The sequence below is a fragment of the Eurosta solidaginis genome, chromosome 5 (genome assembly GCF_040869045.1).
Source record: "Eurosta solidaginis isolate ZX-2024a chromosome 5, ASM4086904v1, whole genome shotgun sequence".
Taxonomy (NCBI): domain Eukaryota; kingdom Metazoa; phylum Arthropoda; class Insecta; order Diptera; family Tephritidae; genus Eurosta; species Eurosta solidaginis.
In genome coordinates, this window is record NC_090323.1 from 185,816,725 (window position 1) to 185,844,362 (window position 27,638).

At 36.8% G+C, this 27,638-nt stretch overlaps 2 protein-coding genes across 3 annotated transcripts in view; both read left to right on the forward strand.

The window, feature by feature from the left end:
- Nucleotides 1-27,638, forward strand: part of LOC137251842 (G-protein coupled receptor dmsr-1-like) — a 604,920-nt gene that overhangs the window by 110,178 nt on the left and 467,104 nt on the right. The gene's annotated exons all lie outside the window — the stretch shown is intronic.
- Nucleotides 22,597-27,638, forward strand: part of LOC137254347 (uncharacterized) — a 46,571-nt gene continuing 41,529 nt past the window's right edge. The window contains exons 1-2 of the mRNA XM_067791999.1: nt 22,597-22,732; nt 22,905-23,289. Of these exons, the coding sequence (XP_067648100.1) occupies nt 22,730-22,732; nt 22,905-23,289 (388 nt within the window). The 5' untranslated portion in view covers nt 22,597-22,729. The remainder of the gene's footprint in view (nt 22,733-22,904; nt 23,290-27,638) is intronic.

The window sequence follows — 27,638 nt, forward strand, 5'->3', positions numbered from 1 at the left end:
TTGTTTCACTCGCTAATTCTCTCATAATAGCCTCAACGAAGTCCCGTCTTGACTTTGTAGATTTAAACACCGAAAATAGTCTCGAGTTTTCTAGATACATATTAGAATTGGCTTCGAGTGTATCTGACTAAATATTAATCTGTGAACTATATTTAACAAGTAAGGAAGGTTAAGTTCGGGTGTAACCGAACATTACATACTCAGTTGAGAGCTATGGTGGCAACATAAGGGAAAATAACGATGTAGGAAAATGAACCGAGGGTAACCCTGGAATGTGTTTTATGACATGTGTATCAAATGAAAGGTATTAAAGAGTATTTTAAGAGGGAGTGGGCCATAGTTCTATAGGTGGAAGCCATTTAGGGATATCGCCATAAAGGTGGATCAGGGTTGACTCTAGAATTTGTTTGTACGATATGGGTATCAAATGAAAGGTGCTAATGAGTATTTTAAGAGGGCGTGGGCCTTAGTTCTATATGTGGACGCCTTTTCGAGATATCGCCATAAAGGTGGACCAGGGATGACTCTAGAATTTGCTTGTACTATATGGGTATCAAATGAAAGGTGTTAATGAGTATTTTAAAAGGGAGTGGGCCTTAGTTCTATATGTGGATGCCTTTTCGAGATATCGCCATAAAGGTGGACCAGGGGTGACTCTAGAATTTGTTTGTACGATATGGGTATCAAATGAAAGGTGTTAATGAGTATTTTAAGAAGGCGTGGGCCTTAGTTCTATATGTGAACGCCTTTTCGAGATATCGCCATAAAGGTGGACAAGGGGTGACTCTAGAATTTGTTTGTACTATATGGGTATCAAATGAAAGGTATTAATGAGTATTTTAAGAGGGCGTGGGCCCTAGTTCTATATGTGGACGCCTTTTCGAGATAGCGCCATAAAGGTGGACCAGGGGTGACTCTAGAATTTGTTTGTACTATATGGGTATCAAATGAAAGGTGTTAATGAGTATTTTAAAAGGGAGTGGGCCTTAGTTCTATAGGTGGGACGCCTTTTCGGAATATCGTTATAAAAGTGAACCACGGTTGACTCTAGAATGCGTTTGTACAATATGGGTATCAAATGAAAGGTGTTAATTAGTATTTTAAAAGGGCGTGGGCCTTAGTTCCATAGGTGGATGCCTTTTCGAGATATCGCCATAAAGGTGGGCCAGGGGTGACTCTAAAATTCGTTTGTACGATATGGGTTTCAAATGAGAGGTGTTAATGAGTATTTTAGAAGGCAGTGGGCCTTAGTTCCATAGGTGGATGCCTTTTCGAGATATCGCCATAAAGGTGGACCAGGGGTGACTCTAGAATTTGTTTGTACGATATGGGTATCAAATGAAAGGTGTTAATGAGTATTTTAAGAAGGCGTGGGCCTTAGTTCTATATGTGGACGCCTTTTCGAGATATCGCCATAAAGGTGGACAAGGGGTGACTCTAGAATTTGTTTGTACTATATGGGTATCAAATGAAAGGTATTAATGAGTATTTTAAGAGGGCGTGGGCCCTAGTTCTATATGTGGACGCCTTTTCGAGATATCGCCATAAAGGTGGACCAGGGGTGACTCTAGAATTTGTTTGTACTATATGGGTATCAAATGAAAGGTGTTAATGAGTATTTTAAAAGGGAGTGGGCCTTAGTTCTATAGGTGGACGCCTTTTCGGAATATCGTTATAAAAGTGAACCACGGTTGACTCTAGAATGCGTTTGTACAATATGGGTATCAAATGAAAGGTGTTAATTAGTATTTTAAAAGGGCGTGGGCCTTAGTTCTATATGTGGACGCCTTTTCGAGATATCACCATAAAGGTGGACCGGGGGTGACTCTAGAATTCGTTTGTACGATATGGGTATCAAATGAAAGGTGTTAATGAGTATTTTAAAAGGGCGTGGGCCTTAGTTCTATAGGTGGACGCCTTTTCGAGATATCGCCATAAAGGTGGACCAGGGGTGACTCTAAAATTCGTTTGTACGACATGGGTTTCAAATGAGAGGTGCTAATGATTATTTTAAAAGGGAGTGGGCCTTAGTTCCATAGGTGGATGCCTTTTCGAGATATCGCCATAAAGGTGGACCAGGGTGTTCCAGAACTTCATCTGTCGGGTACCGCTAATTTATTTATATATGTAATACCACGAACAGTATTCCTTCCAGGATTCCATGGGCTTTTGATTTCGCCCTGCAAAACTTTTTCATTTTCTTCTACTTAATATGGTAGGTGTCACACCCATTATACCAAGTTTTTTTCTAAAGTTATAATTTGCGTCAACAGACCAATACAATTACCATGTTTCATCCCTTTTTTATACTCAGTTGAGCAGAGCTCACAGAGTATATTAACTTTGATTGGATAATGGTTGGTTGTACAGGTATAAAGGAATCGAGATAGATATAGACTTCCATATATCAAAATCATCAGTATCGAAAAAAAATTCGATTGAGCCATGTCCGTCCGTCCGTCTGTCCGTTAACACGATAACTTGAGTAAATTTTGAGGTATCTTGATGAAATTTGATATGTAGGTTCCTGGGCACTCATCTCTGATCGCTATTTAAAATGAACGATATCGGACAATAACCACGCCCACTTTTTCGATATCGAAAATTTCGAAAAATCGAAAAAGTGCGATAATTCATTACCAAATACGGATTAAGCGATGAAACTTGGTAAGCTGGATGAACTTATACGCAGAATAGAAAAATGGTAAAATTTTGGACAATGGGCGTGGCACCGCCCACTTTTAAAAGAAGGTAATTTAGAAGTTTTGCAAGCGGTTATTTGGCAGTCGTTGAAGATATCATAATGAAATTTGGCAGGAACGTTACTCTTATTACTATATGTCTGCTTACTAAAAATTAGCAAAATCGGAGAACGACCACGCCCACTTTTTAAAAAAAAATTTTTTTAAATTCAACTTTTAAAAGAGAAGTTAATATCTTTACAGTATATAAGTAAATTATGCCAACATTCAACTCCAGTAATGATATGGTGCAACAAAATACAAAAATAAAAGAAAATTTCAAAATGGGTGTGGATCCGCCCTTTTTCATTTAATTTGTCTAGGATACTTTTAATGCCATAAGTCGAACAAAAATTTACCAATCCTTGTGAAATTTGGTAGAGGCTTAGATTCTAGGACGATAACTGTTTTCTGTGAAAAAGGGCAAAATCGGTTGAAGCCGCGCCCAGTTTTTATACACAGTCGACCGTCCATCCTTCCGCTGGGCCTTTAACACGATAACTTGAGCAAAAATCGATATATCTTTACTAAACTCAGTTCACATACTTACCTGAACTCACTTTGTATTGGTGTAAAAAATGGCCGAAATCCGACTATGACTACGCCCAATTTTTCGATATCGAAAATTACGAAAAATGAAAAAAATGCCATAATTATATACCAAATACGAACAAGTAAGGAAGGTTAAGTTCGGGTGTAACCGAACATTACATACTCAGTTGAGAGCTATGGTGGCAACATAAGGGAAAATAACGATGTATGAAAATGAACCGAGAGTAACCCTGGAATGTGTTTGTATGACATGTGTATCAAATGAAAGGTGTTAATGAGTATTTTAAGAGGGCGTGGGCCTTAGTTCTATATGTGGACGCCTTTTCGAGATATCGCCATAAAGGTGTACCAGGGGTGACTCTAGAATTTTTTTGTACTATACGGGTATCAAATGAAAGGTGTTAATGAGTATTTTAAAAGGGAGTGGGCCTTAGTTCTATATGTGGACGCCTTTTCGAGATATCGCCATAAAGGTGGACCAGGGGTGACTCTAGAATTTGTTTGTACGATATGGGTATCAAATGAAAGATGTTAATGAGTATTTTAAGAGGGCGTGGGCAACCAACCGTTATCCAATCAAAGTTAATATACTCTGTGAGCTCTGCTCAACTGAGTATAAAAATACTATTCACTTTATTTAAGTAAACAGAATACTTAGTTCCTTAATCTCCAAAAAACGAATGATAATGTGCATTGTATGATGGATAGCTTTATATACCTACTCAAATTATTAAAACGAATTTTAGGTATACAATTCGTAACTAAAAAAATTTATGTTTTTAACAAGTTCCAATAACAAAAACGACCTTACGGCCGTACTGAATTCTATATACCTGTTCAGGCGCGTATTTATGCCCAAGATTGTTTAACTTTATTTGATATAAAAAGTGAAGTTGCAGCTGGACGCAGGTAGACTTTATGAATTTAGGTAACTGAATATTCCACAAATAACTACTGTTAATTTGACGGAGCACATATTTCAACAATTTTTTTTTTCCATCAAAGTTTTAAAAAGGGCCTAAAAATAGGCACTTAGAAAAATAGGTATATCCGCCAACTTTTAACAAAAAAAAGACAATTTTTTTTCTTTTTCAATCCAAAATTAAATTATATTTAATTGCTATACAAAAACACGACAACCGGCCGCCTTATTTACTCACAAAACCATTTTAAATACAACGAAAAAGAAGAAAAATTTCAAATTTTTCCTAATGTTGAAAATTGGTCAAATTTGAGCGGCTCTACCTGGTAAATTTTCTGTGAAAAAACAGTTGTATATTCTTGATCCCTGGAAAATTCTCTATTAGAAACCTGTATTAGATTTTGCGAACGCTTTCATGATTTTTTTGATTTTTGCCATGCTTTAACGGCAGAGGCGCCACTGTGCGTTGTGGATAAACTTTAGTCCACCGTAAAGTCCCTATCGAATCTGTCCAAGCACAAAGACAAAATTTCCATCGCGTTTTGCGATAAAGTGCTGTCGGATGCGAAAAAATGCGCGAGCGCTTTTTGCCGACAATATATAATGCATTCTACGGTTGACAGTTTGAGTTAGACGGAAGGCAACAGACGCGTACATAAACACAAATTCAGCTTGAGGATGCCATCGGTCAAGCTAAACCATCTAAAGCAGGGGGCCAAGACGGCATAGCCATGCCGATGCTTAAAAGCCTAGGAAAAGATGGTTTCAAATATTTAGCACATGTCTTCAACCTGTCCTTTTCCACCTTTGTCATTCCCGAAAAATCGAAAATGGCCAAGGTGGTGGTGGAAAATCAGCTAACATAGGAGATTCATATCGCCCGATATTTCTGCCAAGACGCTTGAAGCCATTTTGCTCCCCTATTTCAAAGCAAATTTACAGCTAGCCTGTCATCAGCATGGCTTTTGAAAACTTCATAGCACAACCACCGCGCTAAATGCCATCAGCACCCAGATAAATCGTGGTTTAAATCAAAACCCTCACCATAGAACAGTACTCGCTGCTCTAGACCTATCAAAAGCTTTTCATGCGGTCAAATATGTCACGTTAATGCAACACCTGGAAGGGTCTACCCTTCACCCAAGTCTTAAAAGGTGGACCGCAAATTATATTGGTGGCCGGCAGGCATCGGTGTAATTTAGAAACGTAACATCAAAACCAAAAATAATCAAACAAGGGGTGCCACAGAGTGGTGTCCTATCCCCTTTTTTGTTTAACTTCTACATAACAAAGCTACTTTCGTCACCAGATGGAGTTACTATCGTTTCCTACGCCGATGACTGCACAATAATTGCCACAGGCCAGGCCCATACATCGATGAGCTTTGCAACAAAATAAACGGCTACCTCCCTGTTCTCTCCCCGAGAAACCTGACATTATCACAGACTAAATCATCGGAGACCTTATCTAAAACATGGACGTCCCAAATGTCGACCATTTCCAACGTCCACGTCAATGCCACTAAGCTACCTATTGTCTAACACCCACCCCAAAATCTTGGGTGTGACGTTGGGTCAGGATGTACATTTTAGTGAGCATGCAGCCGCAATTGTACAGAAGATCCAGAGCAATAAAAACCTCAAATCTCTTGCTGGAAGTACTTGGGGAAAGATTAAGAAACGCTCATTACCACTTACAAAGCAATTGGCCAACCGATAGCATGCTACGCGTCTCCCATTTGGTCGCTAAGCCTAAAGACTACTCACTGGAAGCAGCTAAAGGCCTACCAAAATACTCTGAAATGCTAAACAAACAATTCTTGCTGAATACCCAGAAACCTGGGCATCCCAACAGACATATGATTGATGAGTCAATACCGCCCAGGTCTTAAGGAGTCATCACCGTAAGCATTATGAGGAAATACGGCACCTGAGAACACAACCGTATGAAGCCAAAAAACACAAATAGGCCCTCGGGGAATCCCGTACTCAAAGAACAATACCCAAAACTTGCAGAAGAGGAACGCACACTCCCTAGAAAAACGCGGGTCACTCTAGCTCAACTTTGATCTGGATACTGTAACAGGGTAACTCTTACCTAACCAGAATCAACCCCGTCATACAAAACATATTCCCTGCTTGTAACGTGTCCCCACATTACACCAACCATCTCTTCAACTGTATTGTGAAACCAACGCCTCTAACACCCCTCTCATTATCGTCCACCCCTGATGAAACAACAAGTTTCCTTGGACTCTCGTTAGAGGATATTGATGACAATTTGTAATCGGTTGCATATGTTGGATTGGGCGAAGCACTGATACAACAACAACAACCAATGAGTCCAGAACAATGTGTAGCAGCTTGCTATTAAGTTTTTAAATTTTAGTGTTTTGTAATATTTATTTAAAAATAATAAAAATATGGCAGAGATTTTGATTCTCTATTTGCGAGGTTATTTCAAGATGAAAGTTAAGTTTTAAATTTTTTGGTGTTATTATGATGAGCGCAATGAAAATCATTTATTTGATGATTACAATAAAAACAATAAAAACTGCAGTTTGATGTGTGCAATAAGAATTGACGAGTATATAAAACGAGATGCTTTTCAGCATAAAATATATATTTGCATCAAATATCTTTTATACGCCATTTATTTGTTCCGTTAGTTCGCGTTACAATTACGAAATTTGTTTTTTTTTAGTATTTAAATATATGTGACCTGGTCTATGAAAAGGTGGCTTATGACTCAAAAAGAAATTGCGAGAAACGGCTGTTTCTTTTTGCGAGAAACAGCTGTTAACAGCTGTTTTTTTTGGAGTCATGAGCCACCTTTTCATAGAACGGGTCACATATGTTAAGTTTCAATATGTGGATTGTCGCCATGTGTTTTTCACTGCCACGTGACGTTCCGTTAAATATATAAAACGAGTTTGGTTTTTAAATGGCCCCGAAAAAGTGCAAAAAACACCGCCCTAACTCCAGGTCAGGGAAGCATTGCATCTCCCAACTCCGCCAAAACACCAGAATGGAGCACGGAAGCCAACCTTGAAGTGCTTGAGTAAAATCTTCCTATCTTTTTGATTCTGGTGAGAAAAACAAAAGTAACCCTACAAAAATTTCGGAAAAAATCAATATTTTGGTAAGGATGTAACAAAAAATTGTCAAAAAACGGTAATAGTACTAAGAACTATTTGGGGTCCTTACAAAACCATTTCATGATTATTTGAGAGTCCGAAACAGTTTACACGGTCATCGTAAAATTACATTTGGCGAACCCCGAAATAAACCGAAAGATCATCCAAAAAGAACCAAAAAATAGACCTCGAAATGATTCCGAAATTACTTGCAAAGGATCTCGAAATAACCCTGGAAGTGCCTTGAAATAATTCCCAAAGATCATAATGAAATGACCTCTGAAGAATCCTGAAATGGTCCCTAAGATCATCTGGAAATTACCACAAATTGCCCTCGAAATTTGTCCGAAATAGTCCACAAAATGAACCGGAAATGTCCACAGGTTGATCTCGAAATGGCCCCGGGGATAGCCACGAAACAGTCCCAAAAATGATCCCGACAGTCCCTTCAAATATGCCGATATGACCCCGAATAACTCCAAAAAGTATCCTGAAATGACAACGAAATAGGCCCTAAAACTTTCTAGCAGTGTTCAAACCGATCCCGAAATAACCACGTAAGACAATTCCCTGCCGCTCTGCTATAAAAACATAACGTTTGTAGAAAATATTTTGCTATTTTCTGCGCTCTAAAACACGACGTAGCTCATAGCATGGCCAGAGCATTGCTACCACTTTTTCATGCAAGGGCTCTACTCAATAATCTATTCATTTTTAGAGCAGCGCACAGTGGTCGGTCTTATATGGAGTTGGTGACCAAAAATACTTCCTGCAGAGATATAAACGTGAAACTTTGGTCGCGGCTTTACAAATATGTGAGAATTAGTTTTTCAATAAACTTGATGCGGGTGATACCTTCATAGCGACCCACAACCACCCACTTTCATCGCATGCATACAAAAAGTAAGTAGATGTGGGGGCAAAAGTGGTAAGATGTGTCTATCGCAATTACAATATTTAATAGGATTAAATAAAGAAATTAAAGTTATTAAAAGATCTTGCATACATAACAATAACAAACAACAAACACACACAAAAGTTTACATTTGCATAGCGTCGACTGGATAAAATAATGTCGTATGTTACTTGTGAGCACATATAACATACTGCAATAATTTATCAGGGTGACGCTATCAGAAAACTGTCGCAAAACATAGTTAGTGGCAGAAAGTTGCAGCTGATATTAACACTTTAGAATCCCAAAACTATGGCTAATACTTAATAAGATATAAGTCCCAAGGTTGAAATATTTGTGCGAATAGACACTAATAAAGGCACTGGTGAAATTTTAAATAACAAAAAAAAAAAAAAAAAAAAAAACAAGTAAGGACGGAACTGTCTTCGGCTGTGCGGAAGACTTCATACCTTTCGTGAATGGGGCTGAACAATAACCTTATCCCATTCGTAATCTCCAAATAATGCGCTGTATAAAATAAGAAATATATAGTGAACAGATGTACATACCTAAACAATTTTAAGATAAATATAAAAAAATGGCAAAAAACCCCCTTATCTAAACGATCGGTTGTATGGGATATATATTACATATAGCTCTGTTCAAAGTGATTTTTTTTCTATGATATATTAGAATAAATATCACCAAGTTAAACGTTTTTATATTGGAAATTAAGGGAGAAATGGCTAAAAATCTTTCTATCTGAACTATCGGTTGTATGGGATATATATTATATATAGCTCCGATCGTAGTGATTTTTTCATGAAATCTTCTATGATATATTATAATAAACGTCACAAAGTTTAACGTTTTTATATTGGAAATTAAGGGAGAAATTTCCAAAAATCTTTCTATCTGAACGATCGGTTGTATGGGATAGGTATATACTATATACATATAGCTCCGATCAAAGTAATTTTTTCAGGATATCTTCTATAATATATTAGAATATATATCACCGAGTTTTACGTTTATACTTTCTAAATTGCGGCAGGAATAACCAAAATCGTCTTATCTGAACGATCGATTGTATGGGATATATATGTTATAGTGGTCCGATACTAGCGGATCCGACAAGTGTCTAATATAATGCAAACATACATCCTTGTGCCAAATTTCATTGAGATATCTCAACATTTGAGGGACTAGGTTGCGTTAAAACAGATAGACGGACGGACAGACGGACATGGCTATATCAACTCAGTTGGTCGCCCTGATCTATTCGGTTTACTTAATGGTGAGTCTATCTTCTACATTTCTCAACGTTACAAATATCGGACAAAAGTTAATATACCATTTCATGTTCATGTAAGGTATAAAAACACAACATGCTAAAGACACTAAATTATTTCAAAATGAAGTAAATACCATTGGCTTCAACATTCACTTTTACTTATTTCAATACAATGATATTTTATGTATTTTTAAATAACTTAAATTTGCACTTTATTTTTAACTTGCTCACACTGCAAAAACCAGCTAATACCATTAACTTAATTTTGAAGCTATTCTTAAAGAGTACAGTTCGAATACAACAAAAACAAATATGCCTTTTAAAAGGCTGTTCTAATAAGATATACTAGCGACACATTTGGTGAAAAACTTTTCACTTTGTTTTTTTGTTTTTTTTTTGGCCTATGGAACCGACCACTGTGCAGTGGCAGAGCATATTTTTCGTTGCTACAGCTGCTCTGGAGTAGCAAATACAAACAAACATTGGTTTAAAATGATAAATATTCAGTTTTTATGCTCAAAGTTTACCTATGTATATTTTAACATTCGAATAATCGTTCAGCAGCGACCAGTTTTTTATACTGAGCTGAGCAGAGCTCACAGAGTATATTACCTTTGTTCGCATAACGGTAATGCGTAACTGCATAAATTAATCGAGATAGACATAGACTTCTATATACCGAAATGATCTGGGCGAGAAAAGAAATTCATTTGGCCATGTCCGTCCGTCCGTCTGCGAGTAAATTTTGAGGTATCTTAATAAAATTTGTTATGTAAGTTCCTGGGTACTCATCTCATATCACTATGCAAACTGAACGAAATCGAATTATAACCACGCCCACTTTTTCGATATCGAAAATTTCGAAAAACCGAAAAAGTGCGATAATTCATTACCAAAGACGGATAAAGCGATGAAACTTGGTAGGTGAGTTGAACTTGTGACGCACAATAGAAAATTACTAAAATTTTGGACAACGGGCGTGGCATCGCCCACTTTTAAAAGAAGGTAATTTAAAAGTTTTGCAAGCTGTAATTTGGCAGTCGTTGAAGATATCATGATGAAATCTTGCAGCAACGTTACTGCTATTACTATATGTGTGCTGTATAAAAACTAGCAAAATCGGATACCGAACACGCCCACTTAAACAAAACAAACTTTTAAAAGTCAAATTTTAACAAAAAATTTAATATATTTACAGTATATAAGTAAATTATATCAACATTCAACTCCAATTATGATATGGTGCAACAAAATACAAAAATAAAAAAAATCCAAAATGGGCGTGGCTCCGCCCTTTTTCATTTAATTTGTCTAAAATAATTTTAATGCCATAAGTCGAACAAAAATTTACCAATCGTTGTGAAATTTGGTAAGGGCATAGCTTTTATGGCGGTAACTGGTTTCTGTGAAAATGGGCTTTAGAAAAAACTTTGTAAAATGGGTGTGACACCTTCCATATTAAGCAGAAGAAAATGAAAAAGTTCTGCAGGGCGAAATCAAAAGCCCTTGGAATCATGGAGTACTGTTCGCGGTTTATATATATAAATAAAATAGCGGTACCCGACAGATGATGTTCGGGGTCACCCTGATCCACTTTATGGTCGATATCTCGAAAAGGCCTTCACATATACAACTAAAGGCCAATCTCTTTTAAAATCCTCATTAATACCTTTAATTTGATACCCATATCGTACAAACACATTCTAGAGTCATCCCTCTATAGCCCACTCCCTTCTAAAATACTCTTTAATACCTTCCATTTGATACCCATGTCATAAAAACACATTTCAGGGTTACCATATGTTCATTTTCATACATGGTGATTTTCCCTTATTTTGTCTGCAAAGCTCTCAGCTGAGTACATAATGTTCGGTTACACCCGAACTTAGCTTTCCTTGTTGTTAGAAAATAGGTTTTTTTTACTACTTCCTAAATTTATTTATTATACTGAGCTCAGTAGAGCTCACAGGGTATATTATTTTTGTTCACATAACGGTACCCCGTATCGGTATAAACTAATCGAGATAGATATAGAAATTTGTTATGTAATCGAAAATTTCGAAAAACCGAAAAAGTGCTATAATTCATTACCAAAGACGGATAAAGCGATGAAACTTGGTAGGTGGGTTATGATGCAGAATAGAATCTTAGTAAAATTTTGCACAACGTGTGTGGCACTGCCCACTTTTCAAAGGAGGTAATTTAAAAGGGTTGCAAGCTGTAATTTGGCAGTCGTTGAAGATATCATGATGAAATTTGGAACGAACGTTACTGCTATTACTAAATGTGTGCTAAATAAAAATTAGCAAAATCGGTTGATGAACACGCCCACTTTAAAAAAAAATATTTTAAATCAAATTTTAACAAAAAAATTGAATATCTTTACAGTACATAAGTAAATTATGTCAACATTCAACTTCAGTAATGACAGGGTACAACAAAATACAAAAATGAAAGAAAATTTCAAAATGGGCGTCGCGCCGCGAAATCGGTTGACGCCACTCCCAGTTTTATACATAGTCGACCGTCTTTTCTTCCGCTCGGCCGTTAATACGATAACTTGAGCAAAAATCGATATATATTCTTTACTAAACTTAGTTCACGTACTTATCTGAACTCACTTTATCTTGGTATTAAATATGGGCGAAATCCGGCTATGAGCACGTCCGCTTTTTCGATATCGACAATTTCGAAAAATGAAAAAATACAATAATTTTATACCAAATACGAAAAAATGGATGAAACATGGTGGTTGGATTGGCTTTTTGATGCAAAATATTAATTTAGAAAAAAGTTTGTAAAATAGGTGCGACACCTACCATATTAAATAGAAGAAAATGAAAAAGTTCTCCAGGGCGAAATAAAAAGCCCTTGGAATCCTGGGAGGAATATTCTTCCGGGTATTACATGTATAAATAAATTAGCTGTACCCGACACACGATGTTCTGGGTCACCCTGGTGCACATTTTGGTCGATATCTCGAAAACTCCTTCACATATACAACTAAGGAACACTTACTTTTAAACCCCTCATTAATACCTTTAATTTGATGCCCATACCGTACAAACACATTCTAGAGTCAACCCTGGTCCACCTTTATGGCTATGTCTCGAAAAGGCGTCCACCTATAGAACTATGGCCCACTCCCTTTTAAAATACTCTTTAATACCTTCCATTTGATACCGATGTCATACAAACACATTCCAGAGTTACCCTAAGCTCATTTTCCTACATGGCGATTTTCCCTTACTTTGTCTCCAAAGCTCACAGCTGAGTATGTAATGTTCGGTTACACCCGAACTTAGCCTTCCTTACTTGTTTTATTTCATATTTATCGAAAATTTCGCTTAAGGTTGTATATATGTTCTCCTTATATAATATATTTTATGTAGCCAATTACTCGGATATTACGAATAGAATAAGATTATTGCTCGGCTAGATTCATGAAAGGTATGGAGTCTTCGGAACAGCTGAAGGCAGTCCCAACCTTTCTTCATTTTTCTAGTGCAAATTTAGACTTCTCTGACTTAAAATTTAAACCCAGGTCTGAACACCTTTTTTTACGAAAATAGGTGCAATCTAAATTTTAAGCCAGATTTTCTTTGCTGTACAAAAAAGTTTAATATTTAGACTCAAACTTTTAACCGTGTATTTAAATTAGCTTCATTAAATACAAATGAGTTAAGCTAGTTATTTCTCTTATTAAATCACAAATCGTATGACAGAACATGCTCTTTCAACCGTATTGAAAAAGTTAAATCAGCACTTTATTTTAAAAAGAATAAAAGAAATTGAAAATTGATAAAAGGTTAAATTTAATTTTTTGCATACTTACTATCCCCAGTTTTATAAGATAAATTTTTCTCGCACTTGTCGATACACATATGTGTGTATATACATGCGACGGGTTACTTACGTTTTCAGGATGTCCGTTTTAGTAAATCGTACTTATTAATTAGAATGTAATATAAGCCGTGTGTTTTTTTACACTCATATATGTTTACGTTTACGCGTAAAAAAACGCCTATCCTCGCTTAGATAATGCTTAAGATACCCATCTAGCGGCAGTGGTTAAATGACTAGCTACAGGACAGGGTGTACCTAAAATCGGCGACAAAAATCTCTGGTGGCCATAGTGTTAACATATAGCTGAATCAGTTGCGATGAATTGTGGACACGCACCATTTTAAGAGGTGATACATAGAATTAGTGTAGAGGTGAAACATAGGCATATATTTCAGTTACATCTGAGTATAATGCGTATTGAAATTTAGTAGTACTAATTTTATGCGCAGCAATTTCAGAGTAGTATATAAAGTTTGACGCTTAGCTGTCCATATAAAGTTTAAGCGTAAACGTCTATAGATTTAAAAAAGAACACAGCTATAATAATGAGTTATAAGTTTAATGTAATTTGAAAGAATTAATTTCGTATATATTTACAAATTATGTATTTTAATTGAATTTGATAGGGCACCGCTCGTACTGTACCGTCGGATGTCTTCGTTAAAACTCAACTGGTAGATTTTTGTATTTCTGGTGTTGCCGTGTGTTCGACAAAGTGGGGGATTTCAGGAATTATTCAGTATGGACTTATAACGTGTGACACACAAAAGTTTTATATATAATAATCAGCGATGGGCACCACTACATATACACGAACGCGTAGCGAGCACGGAAGAAAAATAAATTATTTTTTTAGTCTGACTTCAATGCTTTTACACTGTAAAATTTATTTTGAGCACGTGTTACACGCACTCTTTGGTACTCAGTTTTAAGCGAGCGTGTAACACTTCCTTATTGTCCGGCCATCCAAATCAAACTAAATGAGCTGTCGTTGTTTTTGAAGAAGTTATCATTGTGCTCGCGCTCATCGTGTACGTATATGATCGCTTAGACGGGCGACGTAAAAATATCATAATGACCTTCAATCGATCTTTGTATGAAATCCAGAACTTTTTGATTAGATGCATTTGCATAAATTTGCAGAACTTGGTTTTTGATCCGAACCGAATATAGTCCCACCGCACAAAGTTGTCCATCCACGACGCCTGGTGCTCCACGCACTCGACCACAAATTGCATTGTCATCTATAGCACAATACATATTATTTTCTTCAAAATTTTTTTTGTCATTCACGCATTCCTTTGGTGATAGTAAAGTTGCGGCACTTTTTACTATTTCAAAACGATCTGGCCTTTCTGATTGTGGACTAGTTTGCATATTTGCACCCACCGGAAGTGGATTTTTGCAAAGTGATAAGGGCACCACTCCATCATTTGCGTCAAAGGATTCAAACAGGTCAATTCCAATTATTTCCGAATTTGGTAATAGTTGCTTCAATTTGCGACGTGGTCCGCATAGTGTTTCTGCATTAGATGTTTTAGCTGCAACGGAGACAAAACCTAAATCTGCATATTTCAGGCATTTCGCAGCTGTGATGACTATTTTCATACTGACTAATGAACCAGGGCATTTATATGTTTCTTTTAAAAGCACTGCTACCAAATAACGGCGATCGTCAGTTTGCGAATTTATATTGGTGATCAGACAGCAAACGACAACAACCACGATCGCGATATACTTGTGTAAGTTCATTTTAATTTCTGACTTTATGCTGCTTATTAAAAAGTATTAAGTAACTAACCAAGACAAGTTTTGTGGGCGCTATTTATATACAGTGGGGAAGCTTGATAAAATTTTCGGGTGCAAGTACACGGTTAGAAATCTGAGTCAAAATGTTTAACCATTCATCGGCTTAAACACTTCTTGAAACATTTTACTAGTAAATTGGAAACATCTCAATTCATTATTGTCTTTTTTGTTTCTTTTTTTCGATTTCGCTTCAAAACTTGTTTAAACAGTTTAAGTTTGAAATATTAAAATTGTTAAACAAAAAAAACCCCAAAAAAGTTTCAAAAAATCCGAAAATACAAACTTGTAGTCACTTCAGAGTTTGAAACAAAAGCAACAGGTTTCAAAAATCTAAAAATAGTAACTGGAATAGAAATTTCTGGTTTTAAAATTTATCCTAGGAGTTTAAATTGGTTTATTTGTGAAAAGTGCTGCAAGTTATCGAATCTTTTTCAAAAACTCAAACTTTTAACCGTGTGCCTGACAAAATCTCAAACTACTTATTCACAAAAAAGCGGCCGCTGTGGTGTCGTGCGAGCGTGCTGCGCCTACCATACCGAATGGCTTGAGTTCAAGTGCCCCGGCCAAAGCAACATCAAAAATTCAAAACAAGTTCTTCAATTGGAAAAAAGTTTGTCTAAGCGCGGTCGCCCCTCGGCCATGATTTGGCATACACTCCAAGTGTATTTCTACTATGAAAAGCTTTTTAGTGAAAATGGATATTCCTTGCCACAGCTTCCGCTTGGACTCGACGTAAATTTTGTAGGGAAAATCAACAGGAAGCAAAACAAAAATTTGAAGAGAAGTTCGACCTAAATCTTCTTCTTTATAGGGAAAATCAAAAGTGACCAATACGCAAATTCGAAGAGAAGTTCGGCCTAAATTTTCTCAGAGTTAAATCCCGCCAAGCATTCATTAATTTGTTTTTATTTTTAACTTTTTATGGTTAATGCGCCAAGCGTAACGTAAATTCTAGAACAGTTAAATAAACAACTTTTGCTCTATCAAAATAACAAAATTCAAGGTTGTTATGTTTATTCCAGCTAAACGAAATTAATGCGTATTTGGTAAAGTATTTATACTCAGCGTGCTTTGGACACAGAGTATATTACTTTGATTGGATAACGGTTGGTTTTACATGGTATAAAAGAATCGAGATAGATATAGTCTTCCATATATCAAAATTATCAGTATCGAAAAAAAATTTGATTAAGCCATGTCCGTCCGTCCGTCCGTTAACACGATAACTTGAGTAAATATTGAGATATCTTCAAAAATTAGATACTCGAGCTTATCTGATAACCACGCCCACTTTTTATATATATAACATTTTGGAAAGCTCAAAAAACCTGATTATTTAGTAGATAATACACTTAGAATGTTGAAGTTTGACGCGTGGACTGATATTGAGACTCTTGATAAAAATATGAAAACATTTTTTAAAATGTACGTGGTACCGCCCACTTGTAATAAAATCAATTTTACAAATATTATTAATCATAAATAAAAAATCGTTAAACCTATCGTAACAAAATTCGGCAGAGAGGCTGCCTTTACTATAAGGAATGCTTTGAAGAAAAATTAACGAAATTGGTTAAGAACCACGCCCACTTTTATATAAAAGATTTTTAAAAGCGCCGTGGACGAATAAAATAAGCTACATATTTGCAAATTGGATCAGGGCTAAGTTAGAATAGGTGCCCTTACAGGAGAAACCTTGCACAAAATATCTAGGAATCATCCTAGACAGTAAGCTGTCCTGGAAGCTCAACGTGGAGGAGAGGGTGAAGAAGGCCTCAACGGCACTCTATGCATATAAGAGAATGCTGTGGTGTACGTGGGGCTTATTGCCCTCTCTTTATCATTGGGTTTTTACAGCGATTGTACGCCCTATTCTATACTATCGAGTTCTTTTTTGGTGGAAAGCCACACAAAAAACAACATACCTCAAAAAATTAGAGGGTGTATGCATACTATCGATGCTTAGCATTACGGGAGCCCTGAAAACAACCCCGACGTCTGCACTGTATGCCATTCTGCACATTCTCCCTGTAGACCTGGTAGCAAAGAACATAGCATTAACAACAGCAACCAGCCTCGGTACCTCGGGGCAGCTTGAGCGCCGACCCTATGGCCATAGTAGTATAGCGTCCTCAATCACAAGACGAACAGACTACCTGATTCCCTATCTGCGCTTCGAGAGAGATCTTAAGGCCACAATAGAGATGGACGGTTGGCGCAAGGGTGCGCAAATGGCGGACGAGGCGAAACATGTGTACACAGATGGTTCCAAAGTAGTGGAAGGAGTAGGGTCTGCGGTATACTGTGCTGATCCGAGTATAAGCAGATCCTACAGGCTGCCGGATTACTGTAGCGTTTTCCAAGCGAAAATATTAGCCGTAACTAAAGCAGTAGAAGCCCTGGAAGAGAATAGCTTAAGCTGCGACCGTGTTAACTTATATATTGACAGTCAAGCAGCAATTAAGTCAATAATCTCGCATAGCACTGCATCTAAATGCGTGTTAGAGTGTAAGCAGTCTCAGGAGAGAATCGGGACAGGGAGAAGCATACATCTATATAGGGTCCCAGGGCATATGGGAATAGATGGGAATGAAAAAGCGGACGAACTAGCTAAAAAGGGTGCATCCCTTGAAGCTTGCTCCGTAGACGTCCAAATTAGACTGGGCGAGATTAAGCGAAGGCGAGAGGTGCACATGATCGGCCAAGCGGGAAGGGCGTGGGTTCAAGTGCGGGGCTGTAAAGTGTCGAAGATTATGTGTAGGTCTTACAACCTTAGACTAACAAAGTTGCTTCTATTATTAAAAAGAGAGGACTGTAGACTCATGACGGGTATTCTGACTAGGTACTGCCTTCTGGCGTCACATGCCTTTAAATTAGGCTTGGTCAGTGATAGCAGATGTAGGAAGTGTGGGTTGGAGGAGGAAACGATCGAGAACGTTCTGTGCTCGTACCCTGCACTTGCCAGGCTAAGACTCCATCTAAAAGGAGTGATACAGCTGTCATATCTAGAAGCAACAAGTGGCGTAAGTCATAGGAAGCGTCTAGTATTTGCCAAGAGGACGGAGTTATTTTATAACATAGGTCCTGGTTTTTGATAGGGTTTTTCAGTTTGGTCATTAAAACAAACTTCTGGTAACACTACGGGTTTATTCAGTCTATGTGAGGTCCTCATGGACCGGCCAGTTCAACCTAACCTAACCATTGCAAAAAAGAGCTTTATATCAATTGTATTTCATTATCCACGTGGATTTATAACAATAAATATGAAAACTTCAAATTTTAAAAAATGGGCGTGGCACCGCCCCTTTTACGACTAAGCAATTTTCTATGTTTCGAGAGCCATAACTCGAAGAAAAATTAACGGATCGTAATAAAATTGGGTAGACAAATTTTCCCCATAGGAGAAAATATTTCTAGTAAAAATGGACGGAATCAGTTAAAGATCATGGCAACTTAGATATAAAATAAGTTTAAAAGGGTCGTAGAATAGAATAATAAGCTATAACTTAGCAAAAAATAGTTTTGAATCAATGATAATTCACTTATCAAGTTTTATTGGAAGAGGGAATGTGGAGACATTTTTTTTTAAACGGGCGGTGCCACGTGTTATGTAGAAAAGTAATTTATCTGAAATTAAATGTATAATTGAAGCTCACGCTGAGTATATTATGTTCGGTTGCACCCGAACTTAGACACCTTTACTTCTTTTCTATTATTTTTCAATGGAAAATTTAATTGTGCTTAATTGCTCGTTTCTATATTTATACAATTGAATTGTGGTATTAATTTCAGATAGGTTGAGTGATACGTGTACAATATGACCGTATTTTTAACCTTTTCACGCATATGGAACACCAGTGTCCCAAAAATATTTCCTTGTACAGCAAGAAGGCTAGGAATATTTTACTAGTTTTAAACGGTTTTATTTAGCTTGACCTAGCAGGCAGGCCACACGGCCGCAGGCACGGCCGTTGTGAACGAATTTTGTAATTGAAATTTAAGTAACTTCCCGATAAGCTACAAGCTTGAAACTTGGAATATAGTTCAGAACCCGAGGACGATGCAATAATAAGAAAAAAACCCCGATAGGTGGTGCATGGAGCGAAATACATATTTCAAAAAATCGTATTTATGATGCAATTTTTTTCATGTGCTATATAATACTATAATACATACATGAACAGAAACTACCTATTAAAAAAAGTCGCCGATAGGTGGTGCAAGGTTCGATATATTCAAAAAAATCATATTTGTGGTTCGATTTGGCTCATATTTGGAACAAATATTACGTACAGTTCGGTAGAAATGATATCAAAATATTTTAGAGTTGGATGAGGGACAAGCATACGTGGCGCAGAGTCGAGTAAAGTCTTTGGAAGGATTATGTGTTGAGGACTTCGATTGTAACAAATTGTCAGGAAAGATTCCTTGTAATAATGAATCACTAAATGAACTAAATAGAATGAGAAATAATAGGCAATTAACCAAAGACTTGAACTTGAAAATAAAAAAATCATTAAAAAAAAAAAATGTTTAAGTTAAACGGTTTTATTGAAAACAATACCCACATAAAGTAATAATAATACTAAAAGCTAGAAAATAATTAGGTATATCCTAGGTACTAGTCATCACACTCTTCATGAATCTAGGGCGTAGATCTGACAATTAAATAAAATCGTTGGACGCGTAAAATTTCTATTGATAAACATAAGTAAGACCAACTAAACCTCAACTAGGTTATGTTACGCCTCACATCGCGATGCTCCGGCCTCGTACGGGCTTTCATATTTATTTATTGAGATGAACATATATACATTTGTAGGATGTTATCAAAATATGGGAAAAAATACAAGTTTATAGTTAAGACAACTACAAATCAAAAGCGAGGCACTGGATTGAAATATTTCTTACTTGAAAATAAACTTTAAAATATTTACTTTCGTTTTACATCAAAAAAAGATAATTTATTATTTTCGCATACAACCAAATTGGTTTGCAAAACTAACATTTATTAAAAGAAGCAAGTTCCTTGTGTGTTCGTAGTCAACCATTCGTTCAAATTCACTGAACGCATGAGTGAGAGCAATTCCACCATAACCCAAAACAAAACCCATAACTATAAGATGTTGAATTTCATCGAATGGTGAAAAAGTCTGCCAAGCGAAACTGTGCCTATCTACATATGCATGTATGTATGTGTGTACGCATTTTCAACATACTCTTCCGTAGGAAGTTTAAAATGCTTCTTGGTAAAGACCAAATTAGATAGGTATATATCCTGCGCTATACTAAGTAGGTTTTGTGAAAATTTCCAAGATACATAGCTGCATAGGTAGCTAGAAAGTGCTCCTGTTTAGCACTTTCCTAGAACAGAACCAGGGACCGATAAATTCTAAAAAATCATGGTTTTTGTAATTGATATTAGAGAAAAATTGTAAGTTTACAAACGGCGATGGTTACTAGGACATCATACTAGGAAAATCATATTTAGCATTCGACTGTATACATTGCTTCCCTTTAGCTTAGATTCTGAGGTACATAATTTTTTGGGTACTGGACCAGGGACGGAGAGAGACGAAAGAGGAAGGAAAGAAAAAGGCTTAGAGGGACAAAGATACGGAGTGGGAGAGAGAATGGAAAAGGTAGGATCGATTAAATTGAAGATGCAAAAAGAAGAGGAGAGTAAGAAATGAAAGCTTTTTGAAAGTCATGCAGATAAACCAAATTTAGAACAGGAAAACGCCTGCCAGATCGCTTAGTATAGCGTCATACATTTTTCCGGAAGCTGCACGTTCATGTGTACCAACTGTGGCTAGAAAGCAGTGAAACATAGTCTCAGTCGCCTTAAAGGCGTTAGAATCTAATGTGATAAAGTCGGTAAGCGTGTGGAGGTTTTGAGCCTCGCTGGCGTCTAAAAGGCAACTCAATGATCCCTTTTCTGGGTCCCTGGGCACAGCGATATGGAAAAGAAAGCGTTTAAAAATGATATGGGTGGAAATGTTCGGAAATATACATAAGCAGCTACGCACGTGTTATCTCCGTTGATAAATGGAAGAGTATAAGATTAGGCTAACGGACTTGCTGTGGACCAACGGGAACGATAGCGTGCTCTCAATGTCCTTATAGCCATATGTGGATAGGAAAGTAACCATCTTTATTCTCAAGACAATCAAATTTGCAGTAAAAGTACTTAAAATATTGTTATGAGGGATCTTGCACCAATGCTCCGACAGTGGCCCATAAAAAAATCTCCCAGTGCAGAAGCTGTCGGGATGACGAGAAGTCTATTCATCATCTTCTCTGCCGATGACGAGAGCTGACTCGGATTTCTGAACGCACGGTTTTCGGCAGTCTGGTAAAGGTTTGAAGGGTGGAATTTTCGCTCCTACTTAAGTTCATCACAGAAAGCAAGTGGTTTATTGAAGACTACCAAGTAGTCTGGTTGAAAGAATGTGCCGCACTGAGGGCATTCACAATAATTTTCGTTAATCAAAAATCGCTTAAGTTTTTTAAGTACTTCAAAATTAAACACTTAAAAATAAAATATTTAGAAACAATCATGCTAATGCTAGCCGACTGTGAAAAGTGGAAGCATATGTCATTAATCAATTTAATAAGGAGGGAGATTACTATATTTATTTGCGTTTTGATTAAACAAAAAGCTGTTATAAAATTGCAAGTCAGTCGATTACTTGAGCAGTTTCGGTTGTAATTAGTCATATTCAATTAATCCCACGGCTTTATGCAATTCATTTGCGATTTGATTTTTAACAAAATTGATTAGTTGAACAAACTTCCCTGTTAACTCTTAAAAATTGGAATTGATCGATTATTTGATAAACTTTGGCTTTTGATTAATCGGAATATCAAGTACTTAATTAATTGCGAAGCCTCAGTAAATAGTAACTTTAATTTACGGTGAAAACAAACTAAAAAAAATCTATAAATTTACTCAGATAAAAAAATTTTTTTTTAAGTCAGGATCTTTTTAATCACAATTTGACTATTCAGCATTTTCGACTAATCAGAGATATTATGAACTAAGTAATTTATTCAACTAATTTTTCGCATATCTCTAATTTTATCTCTAATTTCAATGCATTCAACTCATTTACATCTTTAGTTTTAACTCAAAATTTTTTATTTGGATTTGAATAACTTTCATCTTTCATCTGTTCTGAAAGGCTTCAAACATTTCCAAAGTGACTTGTAAATGCCATAGTGCAGCCGACAAAGTGACAACAAAATATTTACGTTGTGTAAAGCTAAAATGCTTAGGTTAATTAAATATGAAACAACAAATTTTTTGGAACATTTAGTTTACTAATCCTTGAATGTCAATTAACATATCTGTGATTATGTCTCACATTTATGCATTTGCTCTTGATAATTCTTAAGCGCAGATGATCTACATTCGACGGTTTATGTTGTTCGGCATAATTGTCAAAACATATAAATACCGTAACGCTGACCAACCAAGATATTATCAAACTTTAACCATTGTGGCGCAAGCAGCTAAAGAAATACTGAAAACATGGTGAGTAAATAAGAAAAAATATTTCCAAATTAAATAAAAAAAAGAAAAAAAAACTAAAACCTGAAACGAACTTGTAAAAATTTGTTTTAGTGAGCAAAAAAATGTTTTCCTAATCGCTAGTGAATACCTTCAAAATAAGCAACTTGTAAACTATTTCTATCTTCCTTCACAGAAACTCTTCATTGCCGCATCTTTCGCGCTTTTGGCTTTTGTAGCTGCTGATGTCTCTCATCTTGGCTATAATTATCCTGCGCCAGTGCATCATGAAGTCAAATCAGAACCAATTGCACCACAAGACAACTATTTACCCCCACCTCCACCACAAAATACCTACATTCCACCAGAACCCGTACATGAAGCTGTTCTTTCCGAACCACAAAATACTTACATTCCTCCTCCACCACCACCACAAAACACTTATATTCCTCCAGCACCAGTTCAAGAGGCGGTACAGTCCGAGCCTATTGCTGCTCCTCAAAATACTTATTTACCACCATCGTCCTCACATGGCCAAGATGGTTATCGTTATAAGACAGTTCGTCGTGTTGTGTACAGACGTCGTTTCTAATTTTTATTGTAAAGCTAAGCCTTCACATATTGGTTATTGTTGTTGATTGATTTTAAGTTGTTTTAAAATTATTTTTTAAGTGGACGGGTGTTCAGAATGAAATAAAAGAATTTGTGTGATTTCAAAATTTGCAGTTTAAAATTTTTGAAAAAAAAAATCTTTGTATTTAGGTTAGGTTAGACTCGGCTAAAGCGGCTTCTTCAGACCAAAGTAGAGGATACTGTCACTGAAAGAGCTAATGTCTTTCCTTTATCAGTTTATCAGTCTAATATAGCGCCGATTGACCTCAATGTGAGCAGAGCCAAGCTCCGCTCACGGCTATGAGTATGCGGCAGTTTTTCCACATATTAGTAGCGATAGAGGCCGAGTCTTGTGGAAATAAATGTAGACTGTCAAAACACTCCTTCCCAAGAGTGGAGACGATTCGTTCGTGCATAGAAATTAAGTACGGACAACATATTTCTTAAATTTACGATGCAGGGGGTCGGATAAAGAGCACTGGCGGGAGGTAGTAAGCCCGAAAGCAGCTGTCTTGTAGATGTGGCACCTTCTCAGGCTGTGGAGCAGGACCACAGAATACACCGTTTACGAGTGCTGATGGAATCAGAGACGCTGGTGATTCAAGTGGCGGATGTTAGGGGTTTTACCATCAAAAGCTCTACCAGAGGTATACTAAAATCACCGGCCAACAGTCTTTGGAAGGTGTGCCAGTGGAAGGTGTGGGAGATTGAACCTACATCGGGTTTATCGGTAGTCAGCAACATTTGAGCCAAGTACCAACAAGGTAAAGCTGGTTGCAGTAGGTGAAAACCGGGCGTCACGATAGCATCAGTTGTAGGGTGTCGGCGACAGCTAGTGGCGTTAGAGAATGGAGCGCATACCAGGGGCGGAACGCCTAGCAACGGGATCATCGTTGGTGACGAAGCAATGGATAGTTGCCATCGGTGGATGTGGCGTTAGATGGGGTGGTGTAACGTACAAGAGACTGCTAAGACTTGCGTTAGTGCTGACTTATCGTTACACACCTCACCTTCAAATGTACATGCATAAAAAAGGTTCTGGAAGGGAAGGGAAGTGTACTGTAAACGCACAACGGGACCCTCTTGTGGTAACGCACACGGTCGAAATCAGAGTTGAGGCAGCTGGGGAAGATAGCCCATACTCCTTCTATTAGTCTTAAAATGGCTGAAGATGGTTTAGCATTGTATGATGGCCAAATCCTTAAATCGTTTAGAGCTGCAATGTCTTCATCTTACTGCTAGACTTGCTAGATATGAGCCTTGAACAGTTGCAGGAGCGACGGACTTCCTTCTGTACTGCGCCATCTTCATCGCTGTCGTGCTAAATCATAGGCTTTTTCGTTGTTCGTTATTTCAGCATCCTAATCAAAGAAACGCGCTGTGATAACTAAGATGTCGAATCTCGGTATGTCCTGACCACCATTCCAGTCCTTCATTATAGGAAGTTCCTTGTAGGAATGGTGACCCCAAAGTTTGTAAAGAAGACCGTCATACGAATTTTATATGTAGTAAATGTTTGCTTCGATATTGTTATTATTAACATGAGCTGGTTTAGATGAAACCATTATGTATCCACTTTCCAGAGAACCCTAAGCCCTAGGGCATCTTGGCGTCCCCTTTTTTTATTATACTCAGCGTGCTTTGCACACAGAGTATATTAACTTTGATTGGTTAACGGTTGGTTGTACAGGTATAAAGGAATCGAGATAGATATAGACTTCCATATATCAAAATAATCAGGATCGAAAAAAAATTTGATTGAGCCATGTCCGTCCGCCCGTCCGTCTGTTCGTCTGTCCATTAACACGATAACTAGAGTAAATATTGAGATATCTTCACCAAATTTGGTACACGATCTGGATCCAGAATAGATTGGTATTGAAAATGGGCGAAATCGGATGATAACCACGCCCACTTTTTATATACATAACATTTTGAAAAACACAAAAAACCTGATTATTTAGTAAATAATACACCTAGAATGTTGAGATTTTACGTGTGGACTGATATTGAGATTCTTTATAAAAATTTGAAAAATTTTTTTTAAATGGGCTCGGCACCGCCCACTTGTGATAAAATCTATTTTACAAATATTATTAATCATAAGTCAAAAATCGGTAAAGCTATCGTAACAAAATTCGGCAGAGAATTTGCCTTTACTGTAAGGAATGCTTTGAAGAAAAATTAACGAAATCGGTTAAGAAACACGCTCACTTTTATATAAACGATTTTTTAGAATGTCGTGGACGAATAAAATAAGCTATATAATTGCAAGAAGGAGCTTTATATCAATGGTATTTCATTTCCCAAGTGGGTTTATAACAATAAATAGGAAAAACTTAAAATTGGCACAGCCCCTTTTATGACTAAAATTTTTTTTATGTTTCGGGAGCCATAATTCGAAGAAAAATTAACGGATCGTAATAAAATTGGGTAGAAAAATTTTTCCTATAGTAGAAAATATTTCTAGAAAAAGTGGACGAGATCGGTTAAAGACCACGGCAACTTAGATATAAAACAAGTTTAAAAGGGTCGTAGACTAGAATAATAAGCTATAACTTCAGCAAAAAATAGTTTTGAATCAATGATATTTCACTTATCAAGTTTCATTGTAAGAGGAAATGGGGAGACATTTTTTTTTAACGGGCGGTGCCACGTGTTATGTAGAAAAGAAATTTATCTGAAACGAAATGTGCAATTGAAGCTCACGCTGAGTATATAATGTTCGGTTACAACCGAACTTAGACACCTTTACTTGTTTTTATTAAGAGATCATTCAATTGCATATATGTTACGTGCTTAATCCCTGATTAGCTCTTAGCTCTTGGCCAATAAGGGAAGGTAATTTAAGCTTGACATTTTTGTTCTAGTAGTTAAGAGCACTAGTTTTGCTTGTGAGGGGCCAAAGGTAAAACCTGCGGTCTTCGCTGCCAGACCCAGTTGCATTACTACTACCTCATCCTTTGACACCATTTTTGTGGAGTTAACGGAGTATGTGGTATATATAAGTATTTCGCAAAGCGTGAGCAGTGATGACAGAACACTGTCCTGCATTCTGCACCGCAGATATAACTAAATCCAGTTTACAATAGCGCATAAATACGTTTTCGTGCTGCCGACATTTTTATTGTCAGCATATGGGAAACAAAAAAATAAAAATAAAACTGTGATGGTTATTTATACGTTCACTTACTTTACAAACATTTTATACTATAAATTTTACGAAGGTCTCTATGTATGTGTTTTGTTAGGGGATTAAAATTATATTTGCGGACCTGTACATCATGCTTGTCTCCTACTGGATTTAATGCCTAGAGACAACTCAATTTGTTCAGAATGAAAATATATAATTCTCTTTGTTGATACCTTTACTTAGACAACGTCACGGTCATTACCAATGGCTTTAGGGATGCAAAAAATAAAATCTTGCAAAGCTCCTACTGCGGGTAGTACAGTCTTTGTCGAAATTAGATACTGCGCGGGCATAAGTTTGCGTGTGCATCTCTATGAGAATTAATAATTAAATTTTTGTATATAGCAAAGCTTTTTCATGAATATAATAGATATAAAGCACATGTTCAATTGCAAAAAATATCTCACGCAAAAATAACAAAAATATAAAAAAACAAGTAAAGAAGGTTAAGTTCGGGTATAACCGATCATTACATACTCAGTTGAGAGCTATGGGAAAATAACCTTGTAGGAAAATGAACCGAGGGAAACCCTGGAATGTGTTTGTATGACATGTGTATCAAATGAAAGGCACTAAAGAGTATTTTATGAGGGAGTGGGCCATAGTTCTATAGGTGGACGCCATTTAGGGATATCGCCATAAAGGTGGATCAGGGTTGACTCTAAAATTTGTTTGCACGATATGGGTATCAAATGAAAGGTGTTAATGAGTATTTTAAAAGCGAGTAATCCTTAGTTCCATAGGTGGACGCCGTTTCGAGATATCGTCATAAAGGTGGACCAGGGGTGACCCTAGAATTTGTTTTTACAATATGGGTATCAAATTAAAGGTATTAATGAGGGTTTTAAAACGGAGTGGTGGTAGTTGTATAGGTGGTCGCCTTTTCAGAGATATCGCCATAAAGGTGGACCAGGGGTGACTCTAGAATGCGTTTGTACAATATGGGTATCAAACGAAAGGTGTTAATGAGTATTTTAAAAGGGAGTGGGTCTTCGTTCTATAGGTGGACGCTTTTTCGAGATATCGCCAGAAAGGTGGGCCAGGGGTGAGTTTGTACGATATTGGTATCAAATTAAAGGTATTAATGAGAGTTTTAAAAGGGAGTGGTGGTAGTTGTATATAAAA